Genomic DNA, 17,703 nt, shown 5'->3' on the forward strand with positions numbered 1-17,703 from the left:
ACCACCCTCTGGCCAGGAGCTCTGGCACTGCTGGCGGAGCCGGGGACTCCAGCCGGGTGCCCGTGGGGCTGAGCCTGTGCCCTGCACCACCAAAGCCACCAGTGCTGGGGGTGAGGAGGGACAGAGGGATTTGCCCAGGGCTGTTTGGTAACTCAGTGACAGCGATGGTGTGCAGATGTTGGTTTTTTATGTAGCCGTGGGCTGGAGTTACATGCTGGATAGGATGCTGCCCAACAGAAGCCACAGGAGCTGCTTCTGGCATTGGTTTTTTCTGGTGTGCCCATGCCTTTCCCCTCTGAGAGCAGCTGTTCCTTCTACAAGCAAAAGCAGGTTTAGATAATGCCTTCTAAAAGGCATGTAGAGAGCTAGGAGAGCCTCCCCAAAGTGGTGGAGGGGGGGAAACTGGCGGCATGGAATCGAAATCCTCCCTCGCTTCGCCTGTGCGGCTCCTTTGACTGATGCATTCCTTCCCTGTCACTCTTTTGTTGCTAATCACCGTCCGCCCATCAAAGCATCTTTTCCTTTTGTATCAGGGCTGTGGTTGAGGATTGAAGGTCTCCCACATGCTCTTTCATGCTGTCCTAGTTGTTGGCTTTGTATCTGCGTTTTGCTCTGCTCCCTGGGAGGATCCCCTCCTTTCTGCTGCCCCCGCATCCATTGCTGCCCCCGCATCTCTCCATCTCCCTCCCAAAGCTAGCAGCCCTCGCTTCTCAGAGGGGACCCATCGGCCCAGTGGGTGGATTTAGCGTGCCCACCCGTGCTCCCTCGCGGCGTGGCCGTGGCTGGCCAGGCTCCCTCCGGCCTCCCCCAAGTCACTTGACCTCTTTGCAAATCAATTTAACATCTGTGAGGCAGAGATAATAATTGTCACCTACTTCACAGGGGGGTTGATGAGGATTAATTCATTAATGTCGACAGAGGTCTTTGAAGATGGAATGCGCTATCTGAGAGCTAAACGTTATTATTAATTAGCAATTATATCGTGGGGTGGGAGGGGGGGAAAAGCAGAGGCTCCAGAGCCCGCACTGGAAGCACTTGCTCCGGGCTCACACGCCTGCCCTTGCTGCAGCTTCGGGCTGCCCCAGTTACGTGCCCGCGCCGCTGCTGGAGGGAGCCAGGCGTGCCGCATCCCGCCAGGGACGTGTCCCACTCGTGCTGCGGCACGTCCTCCTTCCCGGAGCGTGTGGGTGAGCCCCGCTGGTGCAGGGGGAGTAAAGGGTGGGAGGGACGGGGAGGTGAACACCGCTTGACTGTGTTTATCGCTCTCCTCGTTACGAAGAGAGCAAGTCGGTAGTGGAGAAGTAGCGGTGAAGGGAAGGCATCCTCCATGCTTGCCTGGCACCCCAGCAGTGCTGGCGGGCCAGGCACCACCAGACCCATGGGAGGATGTGTCCTGTTCCCAAGGAGAAATAATTGGCAGGAGAATGGAGCCGAGGGGAAGGAAGAACTTGTGATTCATAGGACGCGCAGACCGTTTCCATTTCCGTCATGTTTTTCTTTTCGCGTAGATCAGGGCTGTGGGTAATTTCTCTGTTTTTCTCCCCCGTTGAACTGCTAACGCTGTAATCCGGTGTGGTGCGGGGCTCCCCCAAGCAGTGCTGGCACAAACCCTTTGCGGTCCCCACCGGCTGCACCGTGCCCTGGTGCTGGGACCACACATCGATGCCTGCTGGGGCCATTTCCACCTCCGACACCCCCGTGGCTCTGCTATTTCCATCCTCCCGAGCCGCAGCTGTGTGCATTTTTGTGGCGGCAAGGCAAGCTCGGTGTAACTCTCCTCGCTACTCCCTCAGAGACGCGCAGAGCTGCGGAGGTTGCCCTCCGATCACCCCTCTTCTAGAAAACAAGAGCCTTACTCCTCTTTGAGCCTTTCTGAGCGTGCGAGCTCCCGGCAGCCCCGCTGACCTGTCCTCTCTAAAGGCTTTCAGGGAGAGGTCGCCCGCCTCACCCGGAGCCATTCAGCAGCGACTCCGCTAATCCCTTCTGCGGAGCGGGTGAAACCCGGAGGCCAGCGGCACGCCTCGCCGACAGCTTTCCAAGCGGGGCTGGAGAAGGAATAGAGTTGTCTGCAGGTCTGGTGCTCGCCCCCCGCACGGCTGGTCCCTCGCCTTCCCCAAGGACCCCGCCAGCCGAAGGGGTGGCGCGGCAGCACCCACGCCTCCGGGCTGCGCGTCGGGCATCTCCCCGCCGCTGCGGGCGTTTCCAAAGTACCGTCGTTCGGGGTGATAAAGCCGGTGGTGGTTTAATGAGGTCACTGCAGTTTAATGTTACTGCAGTAATCTCTTTTGTTTTACTACATTAAAATATTTGTGGTGGAACGGTTGGACCACTGTAATGTGATATCGCTACCTTAATGTTATTGTTGCCACGGTAACGCTAATGGCGGCTCAATAACATTATTGCAATTTAATCTTACGACAATAAAATTAAGGGTAGAACAGTGAGACCTCAACAATGTAATGTTACTACAGTAACAGCATTGTTATCGTAATCGTGGGAGCAGAGTCAACTCGTTGTAGTGTAACATTGGTACCAGCGCTTTATTGTTACTATAGTAACACGGAGCATCTGCCGAAAGCCGCGGCAGGGGATGAATGGGAGGAGACGTCGCTGGCGTGCCGGTACTACAGCTACCCCGGCTTGTCAGCACAGGAAGGTCACGCCAGTATAAAGTCACCTTATTTGCCTAATTCTACAATTGTGGTGTTTTTGTCGGGGCCTTTCTTCTCCCTCCGTTGCCGGAGATCTTTGGAGCGGGTCTGTTGTTTTAGTGGCAGTAACTCTGCAGGGAAGGATTTAAAGCACTGCCTCCATCTAGTTCCAGATCCTTCTGCCCGGCGTTTTATAGCATGTGGCTGTTATGGAGCAATAACGTTTTATATTTATATGTCATCTTTCATCGTGAAGGATCCCAGCACAAGCTACAAATTATTGCCGTGCTGCAGGGCCAGGCAAGGCAACCCGGTGCGCGCTGCGTGCGAGAGGAGGGGGTTTCATCCAAGGGCACCGGAGCTTGCTTTGCTGCCCCGGTGAGAGCAGAGCACCGATACCTGTGCAAGGGAGAGTCTCCTTTGTTTAGAGGACTTGTCCACAGTCCCCAAACTTGTGAGGCGGGGCAGGGGGTCTTTGTGCATCCCAAGCCGCGCACCCCAGGCAGCACCCGCCATCACCTGGGTGGGCACGGGGAAAACTCTCCCCCCTTCCCAGGTGCCAGCGCAGCTTGTGTCAGGGTCAGACAGGTTTAGCGCAGGCGGTGGGGTAGGGAGACAGGGAGGACTGCTGCGAAAGACATTTATTATTGCAATGCTGGTCGTCGCACGGTTCGCTCCGCAGCTCAGCATCGGGCATCGGTGGTTGGTGCGGCCGCCGACATGGGAGAGGTGGGGTCGAGTTTGGCTCAAACAAGCGGTGTCCTGCCTGGGGCTGCGGGGTTGAACATCTGGAGCCCAGGCTTGCCCGTTCAGCCTGGTTTCTTGGGGCGCACCCCAAATCTGGCACATGCTGGGAGGCAACTCGTACGCGTTGGCAAAGCGCGGCTGCTGCGGTAGCTGTTGGCTTGCACAAGGCGCAGGTGACATCTCTGTGCCACACACAGGCTCGCTGCAGTTTTCTCCAGCCTCCAGGGGAGGGAGTCAGAGCTGCCGATCTGTCCCCAGCATCTCGGCCGCATCCCTGCCGCATCCCTCCTCGTTCCCAGGGATGCACGCTCACCGCGCCTGCCAGCCGGCTTTGATGCCCTGGATGCTCTCTTGCACCCCTGAACCACCTATGCCACCTCCTCTCCTGCTTGGAGGCTGGATTTATCCACTGCTTTGAGTCCCTGCTCTCCCTCCTGGCTTGTCAGGAGATCTTCATCCCTTGACAGCTCTTCTCCGTGCATTTGAAACGTGAATTTGGGTGCGCTGCTGCCTGCCTGCCCACGTTCTGCAAGCCCAGCCTCCAGCCCTAGCACAAATCTGGGCCTGTTCAGCGAGGCAGCTGCTCGGCTCCTCTTGTGCATCAGCATTTGATCTCTCTCCATGGGTATTTGGACTCTGACCACTGCAGTAATTCCTTGTTTGTCCTTTAATAAAAGACCCGTGAGCCCCCTTGACACCTGAGCTGGAATTGGTGGGACCTGGGGCCTCCTGTGTGCCAGCTCTTTGTGGCAATCTGGTACTGCATCCATCCTGCCAAACCAGCTCCTCTGGGAGTTATGTGTTTGGAAACACGAGTAGCGGCTCATCTCCCATTCAGTGTTTTTCTCCATCATTTGCTTTATTAAATATTGATTTTCTGTTGCATTATTAAACCTTAAGTCCTGAGCATAAATTCAGAGTTGATACTTTAATCTGGCTCTTCTTTTTGGCCTTTAGAGCTGATTTTTCTGGCCAGTCCCCCCAGAGGCAAATCCAGACATGAAAACCTGTTGCAGAGGCTCTCGGAGTCAGAGGGCAGGAGCAGAGGGCTCTGCCCAAGGGAGTTTGGTCTTTTTGGTGGAGCCTTTGCCATCGAAGGTGGCGTGCATGGGGATCCTGGCTTGCAGTCCTGCACAGACCACGGGTAAAAGGAGCTTGGGGAGGCATTGGCCAAGCTTTCCAGGGAAGTTTGTACGTTATTGGCAGGGGGAAGGATATAGCCCGCTTTTTTTTTGGTAGTATAGAGAAATTGCAATCTGAGAGGGGAATTTAGTCTGGAGCCACTGCGTGGGCAGAGTGGCTCCACGTGCCCCGCTCTGTTTGCTCCCTAGGGTTTTTGCTGCCTTGCTCTGCCAAAATTGCCATGCTCAGGAGCAGTGCTCTCTGCCAGGGAAGGGAGCCGCAGATGGTGATATCTTGTCCTAAATGCATCCCTTAAAACGCAGCTCCTGGGCGATGCTGTACAAAGCTGTGTTTTTCTAGCGTGCAAATCCCCAGTGAAACCAGAAGCTGGCCTCGGCCAGAACTCCAGGCAAAGCCAGAGAGATGCGGGAGGTGGGACTGCCGCCAGCGCCAAGCTCCAGAAAGCCACCGGCCAGGCGGAGGCGGTGCAGGTGGCCACCGGCACGTCCCCGATAGCCAACGTGGGTCGCGTTGACCCGCACCGGCTGGACCCCGCTCGCCTCCCTTTCCCTATCAGAGAGCTGCATGCAGCCAGCCGCTGCCAAAGCCTCGCGCTGCCAGCAACCAGGTGTCTGAACATGTTTCCAGGGCCAAGATAGCTCCGCGGCCAAAAGGGAGGAGGGGAGAGCAGTGTGGCAGCGCTGGCAGGTTCAGGAGGATAAAAAAAAGGAGGGGGGGGGGGGGGGAAGAGAAGGAGGGGGAGCCTTGCAAATGGGTTTTGGACACCCATCCAAACAGGGCATGCTGGGCGGCACGACACCCGCGCCTGGCAGCCAGTGCTGAGCAGTGATTTAAAACCAGGCTCCCAGCGGCAGGGAAAGAGGCAGAGGGGGAAGCAGATGTGAACACAATGCTGGAGATAAAGGAGAAGCCAAGGGAACAGCTGCCGAAGAGCCGGCCTGGCCCTTCTGCCTCTCGCGGCAGGCACCGAGTGCTAGAAAACCTCCAGCAAATATCCACGAGCTTAAGAATGGGCTGGAGGGGGTCACTGAGCCTGTGGGAGAACGGAGGGGAGGACCAGGGGGAAAACATGGTGTTTTCTGCTCTGGTTTTGCTTTGGTCTTGAAGGAGAGGTTGAAGCTTGTAAAAGGGGAGTTGAACACAAACGTTGGGAGAGTTGTGATCTCATTTTACCCTTTTCCTGTCTGGTCTGGTCTGGTGCTACAATGGGGGAGAAAGAGATTTGGAAAAGGAGAAGGGGGAGGAAAACTGGGAAGTGGAGAACAAAAAGGCAAGGACCTTCGGACAAGACGTGGAAATGCGGTCTTGAAATATTTCTGGTTTGGGTTTTCTGGGTATGGCCTGTTGTTTGCTTGAGAAGCTGGTGGTGTGGGATAGCAGTGAGTCCCCTCTGCCCCATCCCTCAGAAACGAGGTGGCTCGCTTCATTAGTGCAGGGAGGGATCCCTGGAAGAACCCTACAACATAACCCCACCGGGTGCAGGCGAGAGGACAGGGAGGTCTCGTTGCTCTAGGTGGACCCACGTACTCATTTTTCAAGCCCGGGCTGCTGGTCCCACCACGCCAGCAGTAGAGATGCCCAGAGGGTTCAGCTCTGGGCTCCTCGCTCTTGGTAGCATCTAGTGTAAGACTGGGGTGAGGCAGTGGAGGCGGCAGACCCCGTCCTGGCTTGCTGTCCTACGTGAGATGAGATGAACAGGTCTCAATCCACCCCCATCGCTGCCAAAGCCTCCCCATCACCGAGCCCTCGCAGCGAATGGGCTCCCCACTTTATACCCAGGGCTGTCCTTGCCCGGACCCGCTTCGAGACGAGGGGTCAACAGAGATGTCTCTTCATGGTTTGCCCTCCTTGTAATCCCTCCTCCTCCCAGCCAGTCCGAGAGCTTCAGCCTTTGATCCTCCTCCTCTTTTGCAAACACTTCTCTCCACTCATGGAATTAAATCTCTCTCGCAGTGTTTTCCTTCCCTAGCTTTTCGTTTTGGCCGAGTCTGTCTGAAATATTATTTTTTTTTTTCCGCTCCTTCAGCAGCAGGGCTATATAATTGATGGCCTCGCCAAGCTTTCCGAGCTGAACATTAAACCCTTCCTGCCTTGGCTCTGACCAGAGTTCATTACTTTCTGAAAAGCTTCGTTGTCTGTTTGTGCTCAGATGATTGTTGTTGTGGAGGGGAGGATGTTGTCAGCAGAGAGAGGGGAGGAGGGGCTGGATTTGGCCAGGACTGCTTTGTAATCAAATCCTGCTCTCTTTCTTTTTAGCAAATTTTTGAGTAGAAAAGGCCTCTTTTAGCAAAATTGAAATACCGGCACCCTCCCGAAGGCAGGAGTACAAAACTCAGGCCCCTAATTAACATGCAGCAAAAGGTTGTCTCGCTCCTGGGGGCTGTAGGAAAGCGCTGCTTTGCAAATTGCCTGCGAGAGCGATGCTCAGCCCCAGGCAGATGGGAGCAGGGGGCTGCTCCGATTGCCACAGGCTTAATACCCGGGGTTCTTGGCGAACCTGTCGTGGTCCTCCCTCCCAGGCTTTTGCATCCCGGGAGCTGCCCTGGGAAGGGCGAGCCCCGTGCAGTGCTGGCAGAGTCCCTCCGGCACCGTGATCTCCTTATTCTGGTGCTGGGGGTCACTGGGCGTGTATGTTTTTGCAGGATGCTAATTGTTTTCTGCGTCTTTCGGCTTTGGCTGGCAAGACGAAGCAGAAGTGCTGTCTCTGGTTTGCCCTATGCCGATGCTTCTTCTGGCTCCCCGTCTACCTCCGTGGTTTTTCAGCACTTAAAACACAGCAAGGCTGAGGTGATTACAAGGATTGGAGATGCAGTGACACTTCCCTGCCAACAAGTAATTGATTTATTAAAGACATTACAATACATTCATGGTGTAGCGTAAGAGTTTCCTTTGAACTCGCTTGAAAATCCAAAGGGATTGTGCCTGTTTGCAAGTACCGCAGGCAGAATAAATCTGAGCTCCCCCATCGCCTCCCCCCTCCGCGCCACTGCAATTTCATTTCCCTTTGACTGGTGCGAGTAAATATCACAGCTCGACAACTCCAGTCCAGTGACTGGTGTGATCCAATTTAATAGCATTTAAAAATTCAAAGTGATTGTTAGCCAAATGGAAATGTAAGATTTCATACCCAGCCTGCCTTGGGGAGGAAAGGAAGAATGAGGGAGGGTGCAGGGGATGTAGACAAATGGACTAGATAAAAAATAATGGAAAGTAACTTAATTAAAGAGGCTCGAGCCAAGTTAAGAACAGTAATGATATTGAATCGAGAATCACAGGTTTTAAAAATGAAAGGGAAAGAAAGGAAAGGAAACTGTGGATAAAGAGCCTCCAAAATGATTAAATGGGAGGAGAAGGAGGCATAGGAAGGAAGGGGTAAAAGTGGTCCTTCCATGAAAAGCAGGAGCACATGGGGAATAGACGGTGCCGTTGATGAGGCTGGGCATTAGAAAGACAAATAGGGAAATTAAAAGATGCTCTTGGGGGCAATAACTCCCTGTGGCTTTTCCTGCGTTCTCAGAGGCACCAGGGTGGCCAAGAAGGCTCGAGGGCTTCCTTTAGGAGGAACGGGAAGTGTAGGAGCAGTCCTAACGGAAAAGGAGAACAGCCCCCGCATACTCCAGGCACACCGATATCCCTGCCTTGCGGTAGCATCGCTCCCTCCTTTCCCCTTGCTTTTAACTCTGTCGAACATTGCCTATTTGGGTTGAAATTTGGTAATGAAATTTTAATTGCCCCGCTGCGTACACGGATACCCTGCTCTGCTCTCTACCGCCTGGTGACTAATTTTTAACCGCAGTGCTCTCATCTCGTGCGGCCCATTGGAAATACCTGCGGGGAAGGCATTGTCCTCGGGGAGCGTGAGCTGGGGAGGGGAACTGAGGCAGCAGAGACCAACCCTGCCTCTACCCTTGCTGACTTTGAAAGCTAAACCTTGCGGCGCTAAGACTGCTCTTTTAAGGACGTTTCAAAGTGTGGGAAGGACGGTGTGCATCATCACACGGTCTCTGGCTTGTTGGTGTTTGCTCTCCTGCTTGCTTCTGGCAGTTTTGGCCAAGCCTTGGGTTGATCCCCTGGGCTTGAGGCAGTTGGCGTGTTGGGTCAGGGTGGGTGCTACCAAGGTGCCTCGTCGACCCTTGGGTGCGCAGTAGGGTGCAGGACCAGAGGTACTCCACGGGAGGAGCGAGGAAGGTTGAGGGAGCCCCTGGAGCCCAGGGAGGAGAGCCTGCAAGAGCAGGGCTGTGTAAAGAAATTACTAAGGGGACGAAGGAGTGGACCAGGGCAGCTTTGGGAAGGTAGATCTGCCTCTGCCGGAGTGATGGATGGCTTCACAAGTGTTATGTGAAGAGATGTGTCCCCATGGGGACAGGAGGGGCGGCAGCATCTGGAGGCATAAATCGCCTCACCTGCTGTTAATTTTGAACTGCTGGGCCTTGCTGACCTCCCGCTTCATAAGCAGATGAACAAAGGGTCTGGTCACAAGGAGCAGCCTCCAGACCACCTAATCAGAGAATAATAGGGCTGTGCTCCCTGCCTGATCCATTAATTTTTCACCAGAGCCAAAGGTGATCACAGGAAGAAGCCCAAGCAGAAGTAAAGGCTCTGACTGGAGCATGAGGAGGCACCTTCAAGAGCTGGAGCCCGGTAGTGCAGAAAGCTTGGGAAGGACGGGAAGAAAGGGGCGGTTTGGGGACAAACGGTGATGGCAACAGCACCTGTGTTGTTAGAGACTGTTTGCATCCAGCCCTGCTCCCTGCACCAATGAGGGCATCTCTCCGCGCATCCATCTCTTGCTCCCCATTGCACCCCTCCCCTAAGCTGGATGCCGGCGTGGTGCCTAAAGGTAGTTTGCAAGGAGTGGTGCCTGGGAGGGCTGAGGATGCAGCCTGCATCCATCTGCTGTCTCCTTTTTCACGTGTTCATTGAGAATCCCATGGGGCAAAGGCTGATTTATTGTGTCTTGTCGGTACAGCCCCTAGTGCAGTGCGGTCTGAGGGTGTCAAAGATGTCATAGGGGAGCTTGGGAGGAGAGGAGGGATGTAAATAGACGAATAGAAGTGAAAAGGACATAGACTCAGAAGACACAAATAGGTTTCACTCCCAATTTAATCAAAACTTGGGGCTTTCACTCGGTTCCACATTAACGCCACGAATCTCGATGGTTTTTGAAGTAAAACCTTCAGGCGGCCGGCGCAGTATTTTGGGGAGCGGCGCTCATCCTCCTGCAAGGGCGGGCAAGCTGCCACGCTCTCCCTGGGCACGGGCTGCACGGCTCCTCGAATTAGATTAGTGTCAGTGTGGAAAGTGTAATCATAAACACTTACTTTGCGCTCGAGTCGGGGGAGAGGGAGCACGAGTGCGAGAGCGCGGAGATAAGAACAAATATGCAAGAGCATAGTGTGTTTTTAATGGAAGGGAGATTTATTTCTCTCTGTGTCTTTTTAAGCCTCTAGATAGATCATAAAAAAGCCCAACCCAACCCACACACAACCTGTCTGCCTGAAATAGCCGAAATGTAATTTAAAGAGCATCATTTTAACTAATACTTCACTTCAGAGACACCTGCCCTGTATTCATTGGAGATGCAGGCTGCATTAGAGCATCTGATTTATCTTCGGAAAGGATGTTTGAGCTCCTTTGTTCCTGCTGGGTCCCTTTTGACGAGCAAAGTGGCGCAGGGCTGGTTCGGTGTGCTCTGCCCTCTGCGTGATGCTCCCTTCTTGTGGACGGAGGGCTGGGGGGGCACAGGGAGAGCCCCCCAACTGTCTGGCAGCAGGACCTGCACAGTCGGTGCGGGACATGGCCCTTTGCCCTCTGGCTGGTTTTGGGGAAAGGAGCTGAGGTCTCAGGCCGAGTTTAGCAGGGCCGCGTGCGCTGATGAGGAATATTGTGTAAACTTGCTCCTCGTTGGTACAGGAGACTCCAGGTTGACTGGGAAGTTCCATTTGCAGGAACGTCCACTCGGGATGCATGCCCTAAACTAGATCTGTGCATCTTGGCTTATGTGAGCCCTAGCTACACAAAGGACGTGCCTAGTAGGGCTGTCCCTACGCAGAAATCTCCCCATCTACAGTTCCTGTGACCGTAGGCTCTGGGTATCTTATAATCTCTTATGCTGTTGTCTTCATAATAAGCATGCGAGGAAGAGAAATACTTGTCATTGTGTTGGTAGAGAGATGAGACCCAAAGAGGCAAAGCGTTTTGCCTGGGACTCCTCTGGAGCAGGGAGTGGTGCAAGCATCAAGCCGTCGTTCTCTGAAGCTTATTGACCCGCAGCAAGGAGGCTTTTCTAACGTTTAAAAAAAAAAAAAAGGAAATTCCACAAATCATTATTTTCTCCTGGAATGTGACCCAGTGGAAGAGAGAATCTGGTGTTGTCCTGCATCCCTGAGGAGATGGGAGTGCAGGGAACGGTCCCAGACAGCCTGGAGATCCGGGGCAGCTTGCTTCTGCTGGGAGACAGCTATTGAGGACGAGGGAGTGTGTGGACGAGCAGGAGGAAAGACAGGGAGAAGAGAGCTATTGTCAAATCCCTAGCTCGCCCTTTCTGATCTGAAGTTCACTTGTAATATTTTTCTCGACTCGGGTTGCTAATGCGTTTTGTTCTCCAGAGTGCGCGTGGCCCGACTTCCCGCGCAGCCTTTAATTAGTTTCTGGATGATGACATCTCCGCTGAGAATCATCTCGTCGTGTCCCTCCGATCTCAGGGGGAGATAAAGGAATCTAATAAAGACATTCAGCATTTCTAGGTGATGGGTTTGACAAGCTTTGTATTAACAAGAAGTCGCCTTCAAACTTTCTCGGGTGCCCTCGGCACGCTGGGGCTCATCCCCACGCAGGGGCGTTTCCCAGGGGGTCTGACGGAGCTTCCACCGGCGCCTGGTGGGATGAGAGGGGCAGAGCTGGGGACCCTGCATCCCCGAGCAGGGTGAGGTGGAGTTGCTGTCAGTTTGATGGTCACCGTGGAGGTAGCTGTGAGAGAGGCTGTTGTGCTTTGAGGAGAGGTGTCAATAATGCTGGAAAGATGATGCAGGTGTCTTAAGGTTTTGAGATCCTTCAATTTTCTGCCTTTTATGAGGCGTTGCTTGACTTGCAGGGGGCAATCCCAGGTGGCTTGGGGTGCAAAACTGGAAACGAGATCCTTGCTGCACGTGGCGTGCATGGAGCTGAAAATGAGGTCTGTCTAGACAGGGAGCGGAACATCGAACGGCCCTTGCTCCCTCTGCATTTCTTCATGGTTAGCAATGCAAAAACTATTCTGACGTCTTTATGGGGTTCTTTGGGTTTTTGGGTGTTGTGGGTTTCAGATGTAGATCCTTTCAGAGCCCTGAAAGCAGGGGAGCAGATCTAGCCAGGCAGCACCCTGTCCCCTTAGGGTACCGGCAGCCTGGATCCAGGTTGGTGAGCTGGACCCATCCAGAAGTCAGGAAAACATCCTTGTTCTGGGGACCCGAGTTTCCTTTCGTGCCATGTTTATTCTGGCACATGCCTTGTTGACTGTGGTACGAGTATCGCTGATTTATACTGTCGTAAGTGGAATCAGATTGGGCTCCCTTTTGGCACTTAGCTATAAAGTTTGTCTGCAGAAACCCTGCTGCTTATGCGGTGAATTATACCCGCGTTCACAAATACTTTACTAATGAATGATTGGAAACGTCTTGTTTTCCCCCTCCTCCTCTGACTTATTACGATGCCGTGCCGTATAACCTGCTGCAGAGACGGGCGTAAAAAATTCTGTGTCCTCCAAGCTCGGGAGAGCGTTGCTGCAACAGGAGCCGTTATCTACTTGGGAAATCATTTAGACACTTCTCGGTGCCGTATGACACATCTCATTACGCCTTGCCTTAAAATGAGCAATTGCCATTAGTTATTTATTAATTGCATATTAAGGTCGTTACGTATGTCCTCTTCATTTTCAGGCTGCTTTCTTCACGTCTTTGGCCGCCGCCAGGTTTGCGCAGAGAGAGAGCTCGGCCCCTTGGCAAAGCCGAGCCGAACCCGGCACGCCGGCGGGTGGTAATTGTGCAAACCCAGGGCAGAGGCAGCCCCAGGGGGCAGGATCGGCTCCTGTGGTTGTAAGGATTTTGTACGCAAGCCTACGCGGCCGAGCAGCGTAGCTGGAACAGGCTCTGAGGCTGTGTTTGTCCGTCCTCGCACACCGTGGACTTCAGTACGGCTCCCGAGCTGTGTTGATATGATGGAAGGATGAAGCCCTCTCTGCTTTTCTCTTAATTATGGTTGTGTTAGAGTGGCACAAACTGGTTGAAAAGTCCTTTACAATGCACCTGTAATTGGAGGCACAGGTATCTCGGTTTGCTCTCTGCCTTAACAAGCAGAAAGGGTTTGAACACAGAAGAGGGAGAAGGCACGATGGAGGTGCCTGGCACTGCGGCAGCCGGAGCACCGCACGTTTTCCCAGCCCAGCAGCTGCTGCCAGAGAAGTGGGAACCGCTCTGGGTGCAACCTGGAGGAGCTGTATGGGGGGCCCGATACTGGGGTCCCTCCTGGCACCCAGTCCCAGCTGGCCTTTGTGGACCCCTCCATGGTCGGCATGGGAGCGTGGGCTCCATTTGACTCGTAGCATCGCCGCGAGCAGGGCTGGGGCACCCAGCGCTCTCGCTCGCCGAATCCCAGAGGCAGGACCCATGGTAGCAGCGCTCTGTAAAACACGGGGGGAAGTCTGTGGGTGACAGCGGCGAGAGGCTGTTATTAAAAGCAGGAGCAGCAGCAGCCTGATGTTCAGGAAGCTGCCAGCGCACATCACAGATCGCCTGCAGAACGCAGGTCTGAATCTCCCTCTTTTTCTTTCTTCGAGATGCTTTTGTATTTGTTCTTTGTTGTTCCCTTTGATCTGGAGCAGATGTTGCTCATGCAGAAAGATGGAGGTTTGCATGTTTTATGAGGGGAAAGCAAGGCGCTGCTAGGCTTACCGGGAGAGCCCGCTCACCCGCAGGCTGCTGCTGGGGGCTGCCGGTCCCGCGCAGCGCAGGGCGCTTTGCTGGGGCAAGCACCCGCTCCGCCCAGCTCCCCCACGAGAAGGGGTTTTCAGGTCTGGAAGGGTGACACGTGTATTTCTGCACTACTTGCTTGGCTCCCAAAACTGGGTAGAAAGGAGGTGGTGACGGCAAAAATACGGAATTACTCCTTGAAGGCACCCACCTTGGCGAGGCTCGTCTGAGGTCCCCTTCCCTGTCTCTGGTGGAGATGTTGCTCCAGATCCACGCTCCCCTAATACTCAGGGATCCCCCTGCCTCTTGCCTGATGCGTGGCTGAAATTTGGGGTGCCTGGGAAGCCCAGTTGTGCCAAGGGCCGCGGCAGGGACACGGTGTTGGGGAGAGGAAAGCAGCTGCGTGGCCATTGCATGCAGGGAAGACGAATGGGGAGGTAGCGGTGATAGGAGATGGCAGGGCCAAGGGGTACATACATGGGATGCGTGAGCTTTTGCACCTGCGTTGGCTCTGGGAAGGGTGTTTGGAGGCAAAGGCATAGCAGGGATATAGTCAGTGCCAGTGGCAGGAGGGTGTCTGTGCGCCAGTGAATATATCTGTGTAGGCAAGCGCATATGCTTGGATCCATAAAGACATATATCACCTGACTGAACATCCTTGAACGTGTAACGCGCCATATGGTTTGGTTAAATATTTAAGCAACTGCTTTCTGTCCCCGGGACTCTGTGTGCGCGAGGGGGCACCAAGTCCGGGCAAACTGGGGGCACGGCCTGGGCACCTGCGGAGGGCTGCAGCAGCTGAGAGCAGCCCAGAGACCTTTCCCATCATCATGGCAAGGATAGGGGGAGAGAAGAAGTAGTCGGATCGATAAAACACCAGCCCGTCCCTGGGGAAATCTGCGCTGTGTAACTGGAGCAGCTTGGCCAACACTGCCATGTTTAATCACTTCTGAGCAAGAGAGATGCTGAACACAAAAGGACTGCCCGCAAGGAGAGGGTTCCCGCCTGGGAAGCCTGCATTTATTTAGCTTTATTTATTTATTCATTCCCATAGGGGCACAGCTCCATCTGTGTCCCATGTTCAACATAAGAAATTTCTCCTCTGCCCCATTGCTGCAGCAATGCCAACTGACGGTGAAAGCGTTTCAGTGCAGAGGGAATGCGAGCACTGGTGACCATTAAATAATATTAAATATATACTTGTGATCATTTATTAAGTTTTCCCTCCCTAGTGTGGTAAAAGCCTAACAACATACCTGTTCAGTCTGCAGAAAGGCATTTTAAATAGTTCGTGTGGTTAATTATTCAAACGTTTAATTAGCATACAATAACTGTCGTGTTAAATCCTACCACTGCACATTTAATTTAAGGGTTAGCTAACGACTTCGCTGACGTTGTTGTTGCTCTGGTTTACTTCCCAGCCATCCCTGCCTCATCTCGTCCCCGATGGGCTGCAGTAAATTGTCTCTCCCCGAGCGTGTCCAAAGCTCACCAGGGGCACGGTGGGCTTTTTCCCCGGCGCACGAGCGGCTCGAGCTGCTTTTACACTTGTCATAGAGAGCTGCAAAGTGTCCCATTGCCCGGCAACACGATCACCTCTCCTCCTCTGCCTGGTCTGAGCAAAATTTAAATCCCCTGCTGTATTGCTGAGGAGGAGGATGTAACGCCTGTGGTTTTGGAAATCCAAGTTTAATTTGTTTTAATTACGTTTTAGAATCTGGTCAGTGGATTTGATTACAGATTCTTGTTTCTCGCCCGGGCGGGTGCAAATCCACGTGCGTGGTACCAGAATCACAGTGCAAAGCCTGACTTGATGGTTTTTTAAGTCTCGGTGAGCTCTGCAAAACAAGCTGAATTGGGTTGATGTGGATTCAGGAGTTAAGTACATCAGAAAGCTTTCTTTGTGATTTAGCGAGCATCGCATTGAAGATGATAGATATTGCTCTAGTTTTGTCAGGACTTACATCTGGAAGCTATTGCTTCTTCCCGGGTGATGGCGGGCAATTCACTGCACCTCCGCTTGTCTCTTTCCACCTCTCTGAAACGGCAACGATAATACCTCCTTGGCCTATTTTTGCTGGCCAGACCGTAAGCTCAGTCTTTTCAAAGCGCACATGGGTTTCCTGGCTGGTACTCCCAGCCGCGCCAGGAACACGGCGGGGCAATTGTAGCGCCGCTGTAATGAATTGCATCTCCTCAATGGACTACCTGGCTACTGGCAGAGCATCTCCCAGCTCCATGCGGGCAGGTGGTCCCAGGAGGCATGTGCCGTCCCCTTATGCTGGGCTTAATGACACTGATGCATATTAATATTTCTTTTGGGTGGCATCTTCATGCCCTCCACTGTCCTGCCTCAGAGCCCCCACTGTTCTGGGAGCGTCTGATCCACAGTTGTCCTCCGGTGCATGATTAGCAGATTAGCTGTCGTGCCCAGAGCAGCAAAAAAATGAACTCCCAGAAGCCCTTCAAAACAGAGAATAATTCATTACCCACCTTGATTTCCACTTAAAATGTACTTTAACTACACTTCCAACTACAAACCCTAAATCACCCTCATGTTCACAAAAAATCTATCATTTTTTATTTTATTGCACGGCACTGGCATGACATAATCCCTTCCAGAGCGTCTTGGAGTGCTTTACGGATCAATAAATTACTTACCTGCACAGCAGAGGCAATGCGTGCAAGGCCATTGCAGTCATTCCAGCTCGGCGCAGCCCCGGCTCGGTGGGGAGAGGCGGGGCAGGGGTGCTCGGGAGTGGGGTCCAAACCAGGGATAGGGGTGTTGCAGTGGTCTTGGGCTGCAGCTTCAAGCGGGTCGATGAATGGGGCTCGCCCAGGGAGGGCGGAAGGAGCAGGATGCTTTGCAAGTGATTTGTGACTCTCCTGCAAAGCACCGCAGTGGGGTGCCAATCCGCTGCTAGGCTCCGGAGAATGGCCTGAAAAAAAATAAACCGAGGAAGGTGATGGTCTTTATTATGTTCTGCAAGTGCAGGCTGATAACAGCAGCCGATCGTTTTTCACATACTGAAGCCCTGCCGTAGAGCTTGTAGAAACCCCAGCCCTCCCTGGCTGCCGCATCGCGTCCTCCGCTCGTGCAGCAGCAGGGGCCGAGCGCTCCCTGCTTGCTCCTCATCCCTTCCCCTTCTCAGCCCCCCTTCTTATCCCCCCCCCCCCCAACCTTCTGTGTGCCCTCTCTTTGGGTCTGGGCCCCGTGTATCTGACCTGCTCCCGAGTGTTCGTGACGGCCACAATGCAGCCGGATGGTTTTCATCCCGATCGGATTTCCCTTCCTTTGCACAGTGGTAAACCTTAGAGGCTCCTTGGAAGACTTCTTGTCTTAATCCCCAGCTCCTCTTGGTGCTTTTCTGGTTGCAAGGGTGTGACAGAGAGCCTGCACAGCTGCAGAAAGACCTGCAAGCCATGTGCATGCTTTGGGTGCTCTTGTTGCACCAGGAGCGACTGCTGCCTTTGGGGGAGTTTGAAGGGGGTGGGCGGCGTTTTCTCGGTAAGGTGCAGCTCTGCTGGGAAGGGTTCGTCATGGCTGGGAGGACAGGATGAGTACTGCAAGTGGGGTGGGGAAGAAGTACCATCTCACACACCATGGAGGTGTTGAGGAGAAGCTGTCCTGAGCCTCCCTAAAGTGACTGAATCCCCTCTAGCTACACTTTCTTCCTGCTTCAACCCTGTCTTCCCTGCCTGCCCTTTCCCCTGTGTGTTCCTGTCAAGTCAGATGAGACTGATGGGCTACTGCATAGCATGTCGAGGTGGCGGGAGGAAGGCAACTCAGCCTCCTTCTCCCGCATTTTGAGATTTGAGTTGGAGCAGAACCGATTGCGTTTTCATTTCCCTCTTTATGTCATTGCAGTGTCTCCGAAAATCACCGAGATCTCTTCTGACATCTCCATCAACGAGGGCGGCAACGTCAGCCTCACCTGCATAGCCACGGGCAGGCCAGACCCAACAATCACCTGGAGACACATCTCGCCCAAAGGTAAGACCCACGTGGTACCAGAAATATTCTGGGAAGGGTGCAGCTCCATTTGGAGGTGGCTGGGGAGCTCTCGTTGCCTGGTTCGCGTGGTACTTCTGTTGGAAAGAGGCGGTGACATGCATGGAAAGGACGTGATTTCAGGTAGGAGTTGGTGACTCTAGTGGAGGAACATCCATCTTGGCAGTCTGGGAGAGGAGCTTATGGTTTTGCTCGTGTGGAGGAC

At 53.6% G+C, this 17,703-nt stretch overlaps 1 protein-coding gene across 5 annotated transcripts in view; it reads left to right on the plus strand.

Annotated features, from left to right (window-relative positions):
• LOC135316683 (protein CEPU-1) overlaps nt 1–17,703 on the plus strand; it is a 354,709-nt gene that overhangs the window by 306,317 nt on the left and 30,689 nt on the right. For all 5 annotated transcript variants that reach the window (XM_064470905.1, XM_064470908.1, XM_064470907.1 and 2 more), the window contains one exon: nt 17,355–17,480. In XM_064470905.1, the coding sequence (XP_064326975.1) occupies nt 17,355–17,480 (126 nt within the window). The remainder of the gene's footprint in view (nt 1–17,354; nt 17,481–17,703) is intronic.

Source organism: Phalacrocorax carbo, chromosome 21, assembly GCF_963921805.1.
Source record: "Phalacrocorax carbo chromosome 21, bPhaCar2.1, whole genome shotgun sequence".
NCBI lineage: Eukaryota > Metazoa > Chordata > Aves > Suliformes > Phalacrocoracidae > Phalacrocorax > Phalacrocorax carbo.